Genomic DNA, 18794 nt, shown 5'->3' with positions numbered 1-18794 from the left:
GCTCCTCGGCGTCCGCCCTCCCGGCCAGGCCCAGGTAGATGTCGAGGTCGAGGTCGAGGTCGCGCCGCCGCCCCTCCTCCAGGCCCCGGAGCCTGGCCCCGTCAGTCCGGAGTTTTGCACCCGGAGGCCAAGACCTCGGTTTCTCCGTCAAGTCTTTGGTAAACAGAGAAGAGAGAGTAATCACACTTTCCCCCGCCGCAGTACCGGTCTGCAATTTCTTCTCTTTGCAAGCATTACAAGAGCTCTTCTCTGACCGATTGTGCTGGGCCAACCTGGCCTCGAATCTGTGGTCCGTGACCGAAGACTTCTCTCTCTGAGCATCGACTTTCCGGTGGTCGTTCTCAAGGTCTGATAAACACATGGCACTGCTACAGTGGCGTGACCAAAAATAAATAAAGGAATGCATAAAAGCCAGGCTCTTACCAGCACTTCCTACCGCAACGCCACCCATCCCTCTGCTGTCCGGAGCAGACCCCGAAGGAGGCCCGACTGCCCACTATGCCTTATTACCTGAGTAACAAAGACAAACAGACAAACAAACAAAAACCCCTCAAGAATACTATAAATGCGACGAGCCAACTTAGCACGCCTTCCTTCGGGTTTTACATCCTGTGTGAGGCCCCCATCACTGTCCCGCCTTCCGGAGCCCTCTGATGCTCCTAAGGAGCGAGGCCAGCTCCTCTGGTGCCTTCATGGCAGTGAAGTCCAAAGTGGAGACAGCCAGCTGGTCGGGTCTGTGGCGGGGCAGCTGGGACACAGGGACAGGTAACGGCCCACAGCCAGCCTGGGTTGCAAAACTCAGCACCAGGTTAGGCTGCAGCCCTGCCTCCTACTCCCCTTCCTGCTCCGACTCCTCTGTCCCTGGAAAGGAGCCCGGTCAGTGTGGGTGCAGCCCGGACCCATGAGTGCAGTCGCGCGGAGCTTCCCCAGTCCCCCTTCCTTTTCCTGAACTGCTTGGGAAAGCAGACTAAATTGAACTGTGGTGCGGTTATATGCCTGTTTGATTCAACTACACTTTATATATACATTTTATATTATATTTACATTTTCATTTTACAGAAACTCATTTAATTCCTGAACCACTTGTTACTAGTTAGGGAAGATCTCCGCTGTTAGCAAGGCAAACAGTTGGGCATGGTGGTGCACGCCTGGAATCCTAGCACTGTGGGAGGCTGAGGCAGGACTGCAAGTTCGAGCCCAGCCTGAGCTTCTTAGCAATTTAGTGAGAACTCACTATGTAGCTGTCTCCACACTAAAAGGATAAATAAATGCGTAGGTAAGAAGGGCATGGTATGAGGAGGCAAACAGGAAAATCAGGCTAACAGCAGAGACCCCTCAGAGCTGAGCGGAGGCTGCGTTATTTCTCAGTGGCAGGCACCGCGTACCACACATCTCCGTGCTCCCTACCCTAAACACTGCATGTGCGGAAAGAAAGGAAGGAGGGAGACCGGTCGTCTCCGTCGTTCTTACTCCAGCTCAAGCCTCCTAACAACAGACACACATCTTTACCAGCCTGCTGCATTAGGGCCATGCCTCAGTTCTCAGAACAGGTCTTTCCACTGGCCTGGGATTATGATGATAATGTAGCTTACAAAGATTTATTTCCCCATATGAGGGACGAGAGTAGGCCCTGGCTATGGTAAGCACAAAGTAAACCCTGATCTAATGATGAAATCAAACAGGAGACCATATTCATAGCATCTGCTAAGATTACCTGGATTCCAGGGTCTTTGATTCCTCCATCTTTGAGTCACATATCTGTATAAATTGCTGAGAATTTTCCACATTGAAATTAAGAAACTGAAGATCACTCTGTTGCTTTACATAAATCTGCCAGATATTGAGAAATCAAGATAAAGGGTAATAACCAACTAGAATGAACCACAATTTGGCACTTTTAAAAGCCTAAAACAGTTCAGTTAGCGGCTAAGAAAAAGCTAAATATGCGCGTACTAAGCTTTGCCGGAGGGCTGATCTCCTAACCTTTGCTCATGGTAAGCCAAGCCCTCCCTGCTGTGCCCCACCATGGCTAATGCCATTCAGACTGCAGAAGCACCCTAAGCGGGATCAGCAGCCAGACGGCTTCCTAGATTGTTCCCCAACATTTCCTGCCCCTACAGAAGGACGGCCGAGGGCGCACCTGTCTCAGATTATGGAGTTCTGAGTTCGTACGTTCTTGCTTTGACTTGGCAATATCCAGTAGCTCGTCTTTCCTCTTTTCTCTCTCCACTGTTTGAGAAGGAAGATTATTGAACATTTTTTATCAGCTAAATCAGTACGAGTCACTCCATTTTGTTTTTGTTTCCTTTTTTTTGTTGTTGTTTTTTGAGACAGGGTCTCACTATGTAGTTGAGACAGACCTGGAACTCATTATGTAGCCCAGGCTGGTCTCGAACTCACAGCAATCCTGATCCTCCTGCCTCAGCCTCCCAAGTGCTGGGATTATAGGCATGTGCCACCACGCCAGGCAACTCGTTCCATTTTGAACAATTTAACAGGTAACGCTGTTTTTGTTTGTTGTTCCTGCTTTGTTTTATTTCTTTTCTAGTACTGGGGAATCAAACTCAGGACCTTGCACTTTTTTTTTTTTTTTGGTACCAGGGATTGAACTTGGGTCCTTGCACTTTTAAGGCAGCTGCACAGCCACTGAGCTAAATACTTGGCCCTTTTGTTGTTGTTCTTGGACTTAAAATTGCAGGATGGTTGATAAAGAAGAGCTTTCATCTGTGGTTCTGACTAGATCCTTCGTGAGATGGGGAGCCTCATGGCGTAATTAATGCTAAGTTGAAAATGAATTTGAAAATACATGTGTGGTAAGACGTGGTGGCACTCTAGAGGCCGAGGCAGAAGGATCAAAAGTTCAAATCCAGTATGGGCAACTCAGTGACTTAAGACCCTGGCTCAAACCGAAACACAAATTTATAAGGAGCTGGGGATGCAACTCAGTGCAAAGGCCCTGGGTTTGACCCACAGTACTGCCCAATAAATAAATAGATAAATGAGAAGGTGTGTGTGTTTGTATGTTATTATGCCCTAAAAGGCTTGAAAGCAAGTATACCAAAGTACTAAGACATGATTTTTAGGGGTTGTGGGTAGCTACTCTTAGCATGCATGAGGCCCTGGGTGCAATCCCAGCAGTAAAAGCACCACAAGAAAGAACCTTCAAAAAGGAAAGACTCCAGGGACTGCACCAGGGCATATGTTGATGTTATACTTAAGCAGAAGTCATGTGGCTTGCACTGCACGCAGCAAAGATATTTGTTTGAATATAACATCACCTGAACAAAAAAGCCAACATCTTATTGTTTTTGGTACTGAGGAATGAACCCCAGGTCTTCACACTGAACTATATCCCCAGTCTATGTCCCTCTTTTTTCAATTTTGAGATAGGATGTCATTAGGTCATTGAGTTGCCCAGGCTGGGTTCAAGCTTGTGATCCTCCTGCCTCAGCCTCCCGGGGTGCTGGGATCGCAGGTGTGCACTGCCACACCCCGCCAGGCCAACTATTTTAGGGGGATTTTAAATATATTTGAATTTTGCTTTAATCTCTGATTTTAGAATAACCTATTGTTGCACGAGGCAACTCCTCTGTCATCACCTCCTCCCTAGTTCCCCGGGCTCGGCTGAGGGGGAAGAGTGCAGAGTCTGCTGGACCCTGAGCACACTCAGCGCGAGCCCAAGGGAAAGGGCACCGAGTTCGAGTCTGACTGGATGCCTCCCTTTCACTGGCTGAGAGGCTGGGACAAGACCTTGAAGGAAGGAACCCTTGTTACAGGTCTGCCAGCATCAGACACCCTTCCCTTTGCACTCAGTGCACTGTGTACAAACAAGCAGACTGTGCCCACAGCACTGTGGGAAGAACTTCATCTTGAATAAGAGGAAAAAGTTTTGAATTTTTAAAAAGTAAAATCTCAAGACTCTTTTTTTTTTGGTACCAGGGATCGAACTCAGAACCTGACGCTTGCAAGGCAGCCATGGTGCCACTGAGCTAAATCCCAGGCTCTCAAAACATCTTTTAACTTCAGGTAAAATGTGTCAACTTTTAACCATAGCACCTAGAACATACTATCGTCTTAAGCCTTTTATATTTATTTTTTACTTAATTCACTCATAATTAAAATATACACAGCAGGCACAGTGGCACATGCCTGGAATTCCAGCACTTAGGAGGCTGAGGCAGGAGGATCATGAATTCAAGGCCAACATGGGCCACACAGGGAGTTCCAGGCCAGCATGGCCAACAGGGTGAGACCATGTCTCAAAAACAAAATGAAATCAGCTTTGGAAATGACTTTCAAAACTATTTCACAAAATCTGGTATTACTTAACAGATCCCATGCATTCTACCTAGTTATACGTAGTGGGAGACTCAGCTGGACGTGGTGGGGAGCACTTACACTTCCAGCTATGTGGGAGAAAAACAGCTTGAGCCCAGGAGCTGAGGTGTCTCAAGCAAGACCTCTTCTCAGGAAATAAAAAATAAATAGAAGAGCCAGGGATTTAGCTCAGTGGTGCTGTGCCTACCTGGCAAGCACAATGTCCTGAGTTCAATTCCCACTACTGAAAAGAAATAGATAAATAGAAATGCTCTGAGGCCCTCTGAGCTTCTCAGCATCAGCAGAGCGTATGGCACACGATGCTGATACCAGACTGAATTCAGCTGTAAACTACAAGCCCGGTACTGTACGTCAAGGGCAGTAACCCGACACAGCAATCCTAGAAGCAGTGGAACAGTGCCCCCTAGTGGTAGAAAACTGCACTCCTTTCCCATCTGTAAACATAAAATGAAATGCTTTGTATTTGAAAATTTTATTTTTTAATTTTTTATTCTTTTGGTTTTTTTGAGACAGGGTCTCACTATGTAGTTGAGACTGACCTGGAACTCACTATGTAGCCCAGGCTGGTCTCGAACTCACAGCGATCCTCCTGCCTCAGCCTCCCGAGTGCTGGGATTACAGGTGGGCACCACCATGCCCGGCTAAAAAATTTTAAACGTAATAGTGTTTCCCTTTTTAATTTGAGGGAACTTGTTCTCTTCCTAGGAAGGAGATTTAGGATAGCTTTAAGATTCTGAGCTTGGTTCGTCATCAATCCCTCAATTTTCTTTAGAAAAAAGAAAACCAAAAACCTACTAAAAACCTTCCAGAGAGGTATACTTCCTTTTGCTGGTCAGATAGTGTTAGGGGAGATGAAGGTTACAGATGTAACTATTCAATCACTTAAGCTGATTATTTTTACCAGTGAAGATCAGTTCATCATGCAGACAGCTCTTCTCTTGCTTGAGGCGAATGATCTCTTCCCGCTGTTCGTTGTTTTCTGTTGTCTTTTCATTTAGATCCTCTTCACAAATGGAGGGGGGGAAAGGCCTCAAATAAACACTACTTTCCTTAGAAGAACCCTCCACAGCCCACACCACAGTGGTCCCAGGATTGGCAAAGTCCTCCCGGGTCTACAGCCCATACTTGGCTGTGGCCTTGGTCCTCAAGTGGCCCCGGCTCTGGCTCTGCCTCTCTCGCGGGAACACAGGGGACACAGAGCCGTCTTTAATGATAAAAGCTGCTCATGTCTGTCCTCCTGCCCCACCCTGGATGAAACCCAAGCTCCCAACCTGACTGGCACAGCCAGAGGCCCCGCCCTGCCCTGCTCTCAGCTCTGATGCTTCAGTGGTACAAGAGGAGATATACTTGGGTATTGTCCTGTTTCCAGCAAAGAGCTTCTACTTGTACTGCTCATGGAATTTCCCGAATGACAGGGGTGTCTCTGCCAGGGCCCCTCTGCGGGCAGCCTCGGGATGGGATGGTCACCAAGGAGGCCTGGGCTGTGGCAAGGAGAGAGGTGCCTGGCTTGGGGATCGCTTGGGGACAGCTGCTGGGCACAGGGCTCTGAGCACGGAGCCATCCCTTCCGTCTGTGCTCGTGAGTGGTATCCTTGATGATATCCAGGAAAAAGGAGGGAAAGCATCTCCCTGAATTTGGGAGCCATTCTAGAAATGACAGCCTGAAGTGGTGTAGAACCCCTGACTTAAAGCTGGTGGCCCAGAAGTACAGGCGACACCTGGACTGGTGACTGGGGTTGAGAAGTGGGGCAGTCTCGGGGGGCTGAGCACCCCAGCCTGGGCTGATTCTAACTCCAGGTGAGCGCTACTGGACTGAGCGGAACATCTGCCTACCCAGCTGTACCAAATGGAGGACTGGCTGGTATCAAAGGAAAAACCCACGGGGGCTGCTGCCTTTGCCGTTCCTGCTGCCCGAAGGTTCCTGGCCCAGGTCCTCACGTGCTGTTCTGCCCAGCATCCACTTCCGGCTCCAATGGCAGCTTTGCAACCTGGCCTTCCCCGTCTGCCCAACTGAACGAGCGAGCCTTTCTCCCTCGATCTCTGTTCCACTGCCCTTTATCCTGCTTTCCTTATTTATTTTTTCATTTCTAAATTTTCCTACTCTCTTTGTCTTTTTTTTTTTTTGGTACCAGGGATCAAACTCCGGTCGTTGTGCTTGCAAGGCAAGTGCAGGCAACAGAACCACTGAGCTAAATCCCCGGGCCCTGCTTTCCTTATTTAAAATGCTCTTAATAAACATCGAACCTTATAAAATATTCATAATATATATTGACACGCCAGGCTTCACCTACCCCAGTGTCTTCCAGACAGCATAAAGATCAGTGAGCACTGACACCCACACCAGGGCCCCAGGGCTGTGCTTGGACTGCTGACCCCAACAGGAGGGGACAGCCTGTCCCCGGGCCACCGGCTGAGAACACCATTAAGGTTTTAGCTGGAGCTACAAATGCTATTTACCACAGGTCAGGGCATTGTAAGGTCCAGAGTTCAGAACGGAGCCTTTTTCAATTAAGTCAGCCAAGATAAAATTTCCTAATTTCAGAGTTTTTTTCCTAGGAGATGTGAAAGGTCCGTTAGCTCAGGATGCAGGAACCCCTCCGTGCCAATGCCTGTCTTGCAGAAACCCAGGAGGAGTAAGCCACTGCCTCATGGGGTGAAGCCACCCTGAGCAGGCCAGAAACAACAACCCCGGGCTGTGCGCTGTCATGCTTCTAAGGTGGCTCATTCCATAGTGCAGTTGTCATCTGGTACAGTGGTCATTTATAAAAGATAAAAACTCACTTTAGCCAGGTGTGGTGGTATATGCCTAAAATCCCAGTACTCTGGTAGGCTGAGGCAGGAGGATCCCAAGTTTGAGCCCAGATGGTTTCATAATTAAAGAAAAGAGCTGGGAATGCAGCTCAGTATGAATGCAGCTGGGTTCGATCTCTAATACTGTTTTAAAAAAGTGATACGGTAAGCAGATTTAAGATTAAAGGGGTAGCTCATCCATCTAACCATTTATTCTGCTTCTCACAGCAACCTGGCCCTCTGCAGAAACACAGAGAAAAGTGGGGCTACCTCTGTCCTTTGTAGATGAATGTTTTTGTTTTGTTTTGTTTTTGGTACCAGGAGCCGAACTCAGGACCTTGCGCTTACGAGGCAGGTGGTGGAACCACTGAGCTAAATCCCCAGTGTAGATGAATGTTTACCCCATCGCCTACCTATATCCACGTTTACAGAGAAAGCCCTAGATACAGAAAGCCATCCCGAGGCCTTTGGCATGCCCTGACTTCATTTCGCTACAAAACTTCCAGCGTCACGTAAGCAGAAAGGAATGGATCATAGCATCATTGAGAGCGACAAGAGAAAAGAACCCAAGCGGAATGTGCAGAAATGAAACATGCACCCCAAAGGACACTCTGGTAGTGGCAATCCTTCGCCCCTCCCTGCATGTGCTCCCCCACAGAGCTCAGACCACCATGATTTTTCCTTGGATTTAGCCACATGGCTGACTTCAGCCCACAGAAGGAGACAGAGGTGACAGTGTGTCAGGTTCAGAGCCGAATGTTCTTTGGTTTTTGAGGCAGGGTCTCACTATGTAGCTCTGGCTGGCCTCAAACTCACAGCAATCCTCCTGCCTCAGCCTCCCAAGTGCTGGGATCACAGGTGTGCACCACTGCGCCTGGACATTCAGGCCTGAATTTTAGGAGGCTCAGAGTTCTGCTGGTTCTCCTCAATTTGTACCCTCACCCTGGAAGAGGTGCCCAGGCCAGCCTCTGGGGAGAAGGAGAGGAGCTGAGTCCGGGCCCATGTTGACTGCCCCCCACTGTGACAGTAACGGATGCCAGGACTCAAGCGGAGGCCTGCTGTTGCTCAGCAGTGATCTGCGTAGCTAGCTGGTACAGACACCCAAACAAAGGCAGATTATTCTGAAAATATGATGCATTATGCAGTGTACCCACTTCTGTTATTTATCGTATAACACAGAAATGGCAGCATAATTCTATATAAATGAAACAAATTTCACAAATAGGCATACTCTCAAGTATAAGATTAAGTGAATGCAAGTAAAGAAATATATTTCCAAGATAACATATGACTTTTTTTTTTTTGTACTGGGGATTGAACGTGGGTCCTTGCACTTGCAAGGCTGGCAGCGGAACCACTGAGCTAAATGCCCAGCCCCAACATATTACTTTTTGTTTGTTTGGTTTTTTTTATTTTGTTTTTTGAGACAGGGTCTTGCTATATAGCCCAGGCTGGCCTTGAACTCTAAATCCTCCTGAGTGCAATATATTACATCTTAAATTTAAGTCTCTTTCTTACCTTTTAGTTTATTGACTTCAATCTTGAGTGCCTTCAACTTCTGTTTATAGTCTTGCTTTTCTTTCACAATAGAATTCTCCACCATCTTGGCATCACGCAAAGCATGCTCTAGCAATTTAAATTTACCCGAACAATCTGCAATGTGATTGACGGCCTCGATAATATCTTTGTCCTAAAAACCAAGTTTGAAAACTGTTATGCTACATTTTAAAAAAATTCTTTGTACCAGGGATCGAATTCGGGTCCTTGTGCTTGCGAGGCAGGTGGCGGAACCACTGAACTAAATCCCCGGCCCCTGTTACGCTACATTTTAAAACTAACCCATCAGTAAAAGATTACATTTATTTAGATCTTGCGTGATGGGTTTCGTTCTAAGCACTGCTTGTGTTAACTCAGTTCATCTTTAGTCACAGGATCATGTACGTACTGTTGTCATCGCCGTGTCATTGCCGAGTGACACATGAGTCTCAGACACAAAGAAGCGCTGTTACTGGCCCACAGTCACACAACTAGTAGCCCTGGAGCCACCGTCTGAACCTAGCTGGTCGGCCTCAGAAGCCATGTTTTGCCACTAGCCCTGAATGTATCCCGGAAAGTTTAGGACCAGTTGGGTTACCTAGGAGACTGGTGCAGCAAGAAATTATTCTCTGGATTACAGCTAAATCCCGAGGGTATGCTGTTTCCTCCCTTCTTTCAGTTTGTTAAACCGCAGACTCCAAGACTTCATCTCAAACCTAGCCAAGTTAGAATCTCTATTGTTGAGGTTTTCTGAATTACCAAAAAGTTATCTGGCTGTTTGAAAAGCAAATTCAAGCAATATCTAAAGGTCTGAAATATGCCAGGCGTGGTAGCTCTCATTTGTAACCCCTGCATAAGACTGAGACAGTAGGATCGCCTCAGGTTCCAGGTCAGCCTGGGGTACCCAGTGAGTTCAAGGCCAGCTTCAACTAGGTAGTGAGACCCTGTTTCAAAAAAAAGAAAACAAACACAATCCTTCCCCCACTCACCTGGAATAATTATTATCAACAAGTTTTCCCTCACAGTGCGTTTCTGCTGCAGTATTATCTATGTGTTCTGGAAAACCTGTCCGACAGCTCACACCAGGGTGACTTCTGAGGACAACAGGGTTGGGGAAGCCCACTCAAAACCAGTGGGACCAGTGTGAGGAGGCCAGCAGCAAACAAAACCTGTGCCTAATCAACTCATGAGCACAGTTAAACACTCTGCCCGGTTCTGCTGAAACCTGCAGCCCCTGCCTCCTCCTTTGCTAGGAGGTCCCAGAGGACATTCGCTTCCACCAGAGATCACGTTCCTCAAAACACAAACTAATTCTGGGCAAGATGCTGTCCATGAATCCCCTGCTCCGATGTGGGCGAAACGTCTCCACGGCCCATCGTCGGTACTCACGGCCCTGCCGCACAGTCTGCTGTCACGGACGGCAGGGCGGTTGTTGAGGCCCCTGAAGTGGCCACTATTTAACTAAAGCAATTCCTGTAGATTGAATAGGTTTCTCTTTTAAGAGAGCTTGGCCATGACCACGTGAAAACATCAGCCTGCTGGGAAAGTGCATGTGTTTTCCATGACACTGACGTCATTCCCCGGGGTACCGAGTATCAGGCACGAGTGTGAGGCCGAGGCCATGGAGCACCGTGCACCCACATCGGTGGCTGTGTCGACCCCCTGGTTGCTCACAGTTTCTCGTCCCATTTAGTGGAAACAACTAAGGAGCACTGTGACTGCAGTAACCTGAGATCTCCTTCCTGGGAAGGAGCCCGCTGGTTCGGGAGCGGCCGGCCGCAGCAGGTCCTGTCTCCTAGCTAGATCATTTGGGGATCTGAAGCCTGTTTCTCTAATTTCTAAGGCAATCAAGGACAGCGTCTTCGGCAGCTCCGCATTTCTGGGCTGCTGGAGCCCTCAGCTGGGATAATGTATTTGTAAGCTACAAAGCGCTCTGGCCGAGTGAAGGGGTAACTATTTTTAATTACCTTCAGCTTTATCATTGTAGTGAGAGCCTGTTCTCTAGCTTGTAATTGTCCCACCTGAGCAGAAAGCTCCACCAATGTGCTGCTGAGATTCTCGTTTCTAGCCTACAAGGGAACAACAGAAAATACCAATGAGTCTTTTGCAAGAAGTCTTTTCGTGACCATCATTAGCCGTGATCTATGTTCATTTCTTTACTTTATTTTTATTTAAATTTTTTCAGGAGCAAAGTGGGTTAAATAGTCATCAAAAAAGAATACAAATGCAGTGGACCCTCGAGTTACAACTGGCCTCATATATGAACAACTTGGGTTATGACTAGAATCTTAGTTTTAACTTATGACCAAAGTCCTGAGTTACGACCCACATGCTGGCCGCTTTGCATCCAGATGGTCTCAGACACAGCTGTGACCCTTAAAGAGCTCTGGAAGGAGCATGGCCGCTTCCTCTCCTGTGCGGGGTTCACTGAGAAATCCCGGGCCGGTGCCTCTCTAAGGACCCCGAGATCTGCCTGTGGACAGGAGAGAGGCTTTGAAGGCTGAGCCTTCACTGACCGACTTGACTTACAACCAGCCTTGGGGAATGAGCTGAGTTCATAAGTCAAGGGTCCACTGTCTCCATTTCCCCATGAACTCCTCTCACTCCTTGTCACTGAATTACATTGGCTCTGTCTGTAAACATCTCTGTTACCTAATATTTTGATGTATAATGCTAGGTTGTATACGTGTAATCATGTAATTTCAGGTTGTTATGTATAATTTTATAATATATAATTATGTATAATTTTAGAAGGCAGAAAAATGAATGAATGCCAACTGGGTAAGAGATTTTCTTCCACGAAATTAAATAGCATTAATGAATTCTGTTCATCTTTTTAAAGGGCTGGGAGGACTTCACACTGGGGTCCGGACACACACTGTTTTCACCTGCCAGAGCCCCACACGAGGTGAGACATGAAGCGTGAGCGCTTCTGTAAACGGTGCTGTGCCTGTGTAGGACACTGACAAACGCTGAGGTGTGGGCGTCAGCTGGGGAGCCCCGTGCGGGGGATGCAGGCTTGCGCAGGAAGGCCCTGTGCAGCCCGTCCAACCGCGCTGCGAACCTAAAACTGCTCGAAAACAGTTCACTAATGAAAACGACACCTCCTTCAGGGCCGTGGATTTAGCTCAGTGGTTCCAGTGCCTGACTCACAAGCATAGGGACCCAAGATTGATGACCGGTGCCAAAAACAAAAAAAGACAAAAACCCAGACACCTCCTTCTGTCATCCGACATATCAGTAGATTCTACAGTAGTTTGTTATTTTACAGCTAGAAACTATCAGAATAGCATTCTAGAAAAGGGCCCTAAAATAAGCTCTATTCTCTTATTAAGGGTTATTAGGACTCATTACATTATCACGGCTTATACAGAATAATATTAAGAAACAGTTATATGAAGGATGTAACAAAACCAAAGCTGGCTTTTTCTCTGGGCCTCTCATAATGAATGAGCTCAGAAAATAGATGATGACAGCTGGGCATAATGGCAGGAGCCTGTAATCCCAGCAGTCTAGGAGGCTGAGGCAGGAGGAACGCCATGAGTCAGAGCCAGCCTGCGCTACATATGGAGAGCCTGTCTCAAAAAAAAACAAAATAAACCGGGCGTGGTGGCACACACCTGTAATCCCAGCACTCAGGAAGCTGAGGCAGGAGGATCACTGTGAGTTCGACACCAGCCTGGGCTACATAGTGAATTCCAGGTCAGTCTCAACTATATAGTGAGACCCTGTCTCAAAAAACCAACAACAACAACAACATAAAACAAAAAAGAAATATATAAACAGGCCAGTTAGAATTCAAAACTAAAAGATCAGGAGCTGGAGATTTATCTCAGTGGTTCTGCCACCTGTCTCACAAGCACAAGATCCTGAGTTCATTCACACCCCCCCAAAAAAAAACACTAAAAGATCAGACTTACAGATTTTTTTCCCAATGTGGTAATTCTACTATGGTATAGGTATGTTTATCATATTAGATAAGACTCAAAATTTAGAAAGCAGAATTTGAAGCTACTGAAATTTGATGATACTCATTTCAGACTTTTTTTTTGGTACCAGGGATTGAACTTGGACCCTTTTGATTCCAAGGTAGGTGGTGGAACCACTGAGCCAAATCCCCAGCCCCTCATTTCAGACTTTGAAAAGGTTTTCAATAATAACGCATTGTAAATAAAATGGCAGATGCTCCCAAACCAAATGACAAAACAAGCAGGGGTTGCAAGGAAGCTTGATCTCCAGAACAGGGCAGCGATGTGCAGATTCCCCAAACAGTCTTGCTGTGTAGTTCAGCCTGGCCTTGAGCTTACTATGGAGCCCACGCTGGTCTCGATCTCACAGTGATCCTCCTGCCTCAGCCTCCGAAGTGCTGGGAGCACAGGCGTGCGCCACCACATCCAGCAATCAATCTAAATGTTTAATAACGGAAGCACAAAATGTGGGGTGGTGAAACTTCTCCAAAGATAAAACCAACCTCAAGGTCCTCGGAGAGAAGGGAAGAGTGTGTTGCCTTTTGAGCCATCTCCTGCAGCTGTAGCTGAGTCTTCTGGAGAGCTGTCTGACATTCGATTTGATTGGATTCCAGGACCTTGACCTTCTTCATGAGTGATCTGATTATTTCTGTTCTTTTATGTAGTTCACCTGAGGGAAATTTCACCACCTTATTTGTGGTTGGATCTGAAGCTTGAAATATAGCATTTTCAAAGTCAGTAGTTAAAAAGCAAAAGTGGGGCTGGGGATTTAGCTCATTGGTTCCAGCACCTGCCTTGCAAGCACAAGGACCTGAGTTCGATCCCCGGTATAAAAAAAAAGCAAAAATGTGCCAAAGAATTTTAGAGGACAATTCTTTTCAAACGTTTGACTGTGAGATGCACAATACTGTACTTCAGGAAACGACACTGGCAGCAACACTGAAGGCCCCTGGGGGTCACATCCCGGATATAACCTCTCCCATTTCATTTCCAGACCTCACCCTGATTGCAATGCTTTCCTTGCTTTTCATTACTGTTCTTCTCTGACTACGTTCCTAAAAGTATAGTTTAATTTGAACCATATGTAGATGGAGATATACTGAATGATTCATCTACTTGCTGCTTTCATTTAAGATTATGATCATGATCCTGCACCTGCCTGGCAAGCAAAAGGTCCTGAGCTGGATCCCCAGGACCAAAAGAAAGACTGTGATCTGAGATTCACCCACACTGCTGTGTGTAACTCGTGTTTGCCATTAACACTGCCATAGTAGTCCAATGAATGATTCCACCAAAATTTATCCATTCTATTATTGCTGGTCATGTGGGTTTTTTCCTCTTCACAGCTATTATAAGTAATGCTGCTACAAATATTTTTTACATGAATCTTCGTGCCTATTTGTAAGTTTCTCTAGAACCCTGCTACTCAAATACGGTCCTTGAACCAGCAGCCATAGCATCACTGGGGAATTTGCTAGAAATAGACACTTTTGGACTCCAAACCTATTGTATCAGATTGTTGTTCATGCTAAGAACTGAACTCAGGGCCTCTAAAATGCCAAGCATAGCCAGATGTGGTGATGCACACCTGTAATACCAGGACTAGAGAGGCTGAGGCAGGAGGATTGCTGTGAATTTGAGGTCAGCCTGGGTCACATAGTACAAGGTCAGTCTGAACCACATAGTGAGACTATTTAAAAAACAAAACAACAACAAAAACCTCAAAAATGCTAGCACACACTGTTCCACTAAGCTAAACCCCAACCCAGATCTCCACCCTGGTAAGCTCTCAGGCAGCTCACCACACAGTGTGAATGTGAGAAGTGGATTTTCTGGGTGTCACCGCCGGAAAACGTTCCACCTGCTGGACGCTCTCACAGGATCTGTGTCTCCAACTTGACTAACACTGGAATGATTTCCCAAAGGAGATGTGTCAAGTGACTCCTCCCAGCAGTGGCGAAATCTTCCCTGGGCTCCCTGTCCCTGTGCCAGGTGCTAACAATGCCCAACCCTCATTGGCTCTCAAGATCAGACACAACAGGGGCATTTTTGGGGGTGGTAGGCTCCACATCTTTACCAAAATCTGGTAATTTTTACCAGTCTGGTAAATGTAAAATGGCATTCATTATGGTTTTAATCTGTATTTCCCTAATTACTAATGGTAACTTTTAAATATATTTATTGGCCATTTAATTTTTCTCTTTCCATGAAGTGTCTGTTCTCTTGCTCATTTTATCACATACACATGTGTGCATGCAGGCATGGGTGCATTTATCTATCTACTCATCCATCCATTTACTGTGATAGCACAGGTTGAACCCAGGACCTTTGCACTGAGCAACATCTCCAGCCCTTTTTTATCTTTCATTTTGAGATAAGGCCCACCCTAAGAGAGTTGCCCAGGCTGGGCTTGAACTTGAGGTCTCCCTGCTTCAGACTCCCAGAGTGCTAGGATTAGGAGGTGTGTACTACCATGCTCACCTCATTTCTTTTTCAAGCAATTATTTTAAACGCTTATGTGTAGTTATGTGTGTGGCTGTGGGCATGGTCAGAGCAAATTTCAGATGATCATCAAAGATGGAAAAATTTTATATATATGTCATACTTAAATTACCTTTATGTAATACAAGGGGAAAAGATGCTACATGATTATTAAACAGATCTAGTGTTTTCCACTCTAGAGTATTCAAGTAATTATTTAGGACACGGGACTGAGGGCAGCACTAAAAGGATGGCAAAATTAAAATATGGTGCTAAAGAAAATGTATACAAGCTGTTTGAGAATGCTACACATTAAAAAGACAACCATTTTAGGTATTGAGCCGCAGGTTCAACGCCAAAAAATTAAACTAAGTGTGCTCCAGAGAAAGGGCCAGCGAGCGACGCCGCAGCCCTCTTCCTAACCCTGCCCAGAGTGGCTTCTCCTTAATCACCGGGCTCTCCCCGACCCCCTCCCTGCGGCTGTTCTTAAGGTGTGAACCGCGCTACAGGGTGGGTTCTAGTCCCGTGCTGCCCTCCCCACCCAGGGCCTCCCGACAAGGGGCGCGGCGAAGGGCGCCCCCTGCCGCCGGGTGCGTGCGTGTCCGACCTTCCAGCTTGCTGCAGCGCTCCTCCAGGGTCAGCACTTTCTGGCGGTCCTCCTCCCAGGACAGCAGCTGCCTCTGGTGCACCGCCACCATGTCGTTGAGCTCTTTATCCCGATCTTTTAATTCTCCGATGAGCAGCTGCAGCTCCTTGCGCTGTTTCTCAATAGTGGAATTCTCGACTTCTGACCCGATCTTCTAAACACGGGAAGAGGTTTTTCATAAAAAGAAAACTCGGTAACGTAAATCAGCCAAGGAGTATTTTCCAAATAATAATTTTTTTTTGTTGACCGTTTTAAGCAGTTAAATTTTACTCCTGTTAATAACAATGCATCAAATTACATATGATGCCCGTTCAAACCTAGCAGGCACCCTACCACGATCACATCCCAGCATAGCACAAGTAAGGCTGTGTCTAAACCAGGCGCTTAATCCCAGCACTCAGGAGGCTGAGGCAGGAGGATTATTTCGAGTTCCAGGCCAGCCTGGGCTACATAGTGAGTACAACATCAGGCTGAACTACATAGTGAGATCCTGCCTCAAAAAAACAAAGCAAAACAAAACAAAACAAAAGGAGAAGAACAACAACAAAAAAAGAAAGAAAGAGAAGAACAGGAAAAAAAGTCAAGACTTTTGAAAACCTCTCCTGGTAAATAACAAATACATATATTTCTGCTTTTATTCCCACCTTTGCTATCAATCAACAATGCTATCCCCACCTTGCCCCAGCAATTTTATTATGTGGTGCTGAGGATTGAACCCAAGGCCTTGTGCATGCGAAGACCACATTCTACACTGATCTATGTCCCCAGGTCCTGCTCAGCAGTTCTGGAGTAATAAAATAAGATAAACGTGAAATGCTATTTAAATGTAAATAATTCTTATTAAAGAAAGGACATTTTAGTTTATGAAGATGATTAAACCCTAAATATCTACTTCAACTTTAGCTGGGATATCAACATACTGTATATTTAATCTACTAAGAACAATTTAATATTATTACTGATCCAAACTCAAAAACAAAATTTGTAGCTGCATGTGGTGGTCATGCCTTTAACCCCAGCACTCTGGGACACTGAGACAGGAGCACTGCAAGTCTGAGCACAGCCTGGCAACCTGTCTCAAAATTTAAAAAATTAAAACAGCTGGGGATGTAGTTCAGGGTTGAGCACTTGCCTAGAATGTACCAGGCCTTGAGTTTAATCCCCAATACCACAAAAAAAATTTTTTTTGCTATATCTGCTTGGTTTCCTTTCCATTATTTATAAAAAACACATCAATCCTCTTTATATGCTTCCATATCCATATCTAAAAATGAGCATTCCTTATATAGTTATGATGCCATTTTCATTCATAATATATGTGTGTGTGTGTGTGTGTGTGTGTGTGTGTGTGTGTGTATATATATATATATATTTTTTTTTTTTTTTTTTTTTTTTTTTTTTTTTCTGGTACCAGGGATCAAACTCAGGACCTTGTACTCGCAAGACAGGCAGGGCACCACTGAGCTAAATCCCCAGCCCCTACCTAGCGATATTTTTTGAGACAAGGTATCACTATATTGTTCAGACTGGCCTTGAGCTTACTATGTAGCCCAGACTGGCTTTGGCCTAGTGGCTTTGGCCTACTGCCACTGTCTCTGCCTCAGCCTCCCGAGGGCTGGGATTACAGGCATGTACCACCACACGTGGGTTTACCTAACAATATTACCTACAATAATTTCTCCCCGCCCCAAAGCAGTACAGAGTTTGAGTCCAGCTTTCCACTGGACTATATCCTGTTTTTTTTACGGGGGGGCTTTGTTTTGTTTCTTGGTTTTTAGAAATAGTTGCCAAGGACAGACTAAAATTGGGACTCCTCCTCCTGCCTCACCCCCCAGAGTGCTGGGATTTTAGACATGTGCCACCAGGCTGAGTTCACAATAATTACTTTTAATCATACATCTTTTTAAAATCTTTTTCTGGGGAGGTACTGGGGATCAAACTCAGGACCTTGTGCTTGTGAGGCAGGTGCAGTGCCACTGAGCTATATCCCTAGCCCCATAATCATACATCATTTTAAAGTCTAGTGCAATGAAATTCATCTTAGCAAAGTGTGGATCTAGATTTAGCCATTTAGTGGTCTTATAACTGTGGGCAAGTTACTTAACTTCTCTAACCCTTAGCTTTCTCACCTGTGCAATGCAGTAACAGTTTAACATCTTAAAATTGTTTGGACTGTGCCAGAGAAGCTCTGTAAAGCACTTGACACAGTGCCTGGCACACAGTAATTACAAACATTAGCAATTTTTGAGACTATAAAGTCCATTTTGAATTACGGTCCTGCTGAATTATGACTCTGTTCCCATCCGTGAAGTGTTAAGACTTCTATCCTAAAGTAAGAATTTAAATGTTCATCAAATACACCCAGGCACAATTATTGCTTTTTTTTTTTTTTAATATCAGGATCTCTGTAAATTGGTAAATTTCCCAGACTGGGATTGAATTTGGGATCCTTTTGCCTCAGCCTCCCAGAATGCTGTGATTACTACTGGTTTTTGAAAAACAAGATTCATAAATAGCATTGAGTATGGTGGCACACATGGTCGTAACATCCAGGAGGACCAGGAGACCAAGCCCTGCCTGGGTTACATAAAGAGTTCTCAAGGCTGGCCTGGACTACATAGTAAGACTCTGTCACAAAAAACAGATATTGTGTAGACAGATATAGAGACAGATATATACTAATGAATTATAATTCCTTATTAGCAATTAAACTCAGAAAATGGAATCTGGACTCAGGGGATTCCAAGTTATAAGACTTTTATTCCAGTTATTCATTCATCCTACAAATACTCATTGAGCACCAATGTCTGGGGATACAGCCATGTGCACACTAGGCAGTTAAATATTCCAGTGTAGGAAAACAACCAATAAGCCTAATATACGAAAAGTGTTCGTTTTAGCTGGGAGTGGGGGCACACGTCTGTAATCCTAGCATTTGGGAGGTTCAGGGAGAAGGAACACCAGTTCCTGGGGTACATACAGCCAATTTCAAAAAATAGTAACATAAACGAGCGTTCATTCATCTCGTATCCTGAC

The 18794-nt window shown here is 45.7% G+C and overlaps 1 protein-coding gene across 1 annotated transcript in view; it reads right to left on the bottom strand.

Annotated features, from left to right (window-relative positions):
* Window positions 1-18794, bottom strand: part of Ccdc62 (coiled-coil domain containing 62) — a 31056-nt gene extending 12262 nt beyond the window's left edge. Inside the window, exons 1-9 of the mRNA XM_019204527.2 lie at window positions 18739-18794; window positions 15720-15912; window positions 13135-13301; window positions 10631-10732; window positions 8646-8817; window positions 5240-5341; window positions 2141-2229; window positions 1715-1830; window positions 3-368 (exon numbers count right to left, since the gene is read on the bottom strand). Coding sequence (XP_019060072.2) covers window positions 3-368; window positions 1715-1830; window positions 2141-2229; window positions 5240-5341; window positions 8646-8817; window positions 10631-10732; window positions 13135-13301; window positions 15720-15912; window positions 18739-18777 — 1346 coding nt within the window. The 5' untranslated portion in view covers window positions 18778-18794. The remainder of the gene's footprint in view (window positions 1-2; window positions 369-1714; window positions 1831-2140; window positions 2230-5239; window positions 5342-8645; window positions 8818-10630; window positions 10733-13134; window positions 13302-15719; window positions 15913-18738) is intronic.

The sequence above is a fragment of the Fukomys damarensis genome, unplaced genomic scaffold, assembly GCF_012274545.1.
Source record: "Fukomys damarensis isolate Sample0158 unplaced genomic scaffold, DMR_v1.0_HiC HiC_scaffold_12, whole genome shotgun sequence".
NCBI lineage: Eukaryota > Metazoa > Chordata > Mammalia > Rodentia > Bathyergidae > Fukomys > Fukomys damarensis.
The sequence above is the reverse complement of the archived record's forward strand: the minus strand, read 5'-3'. Positions and strand labels throughout refer to the sequence as shown.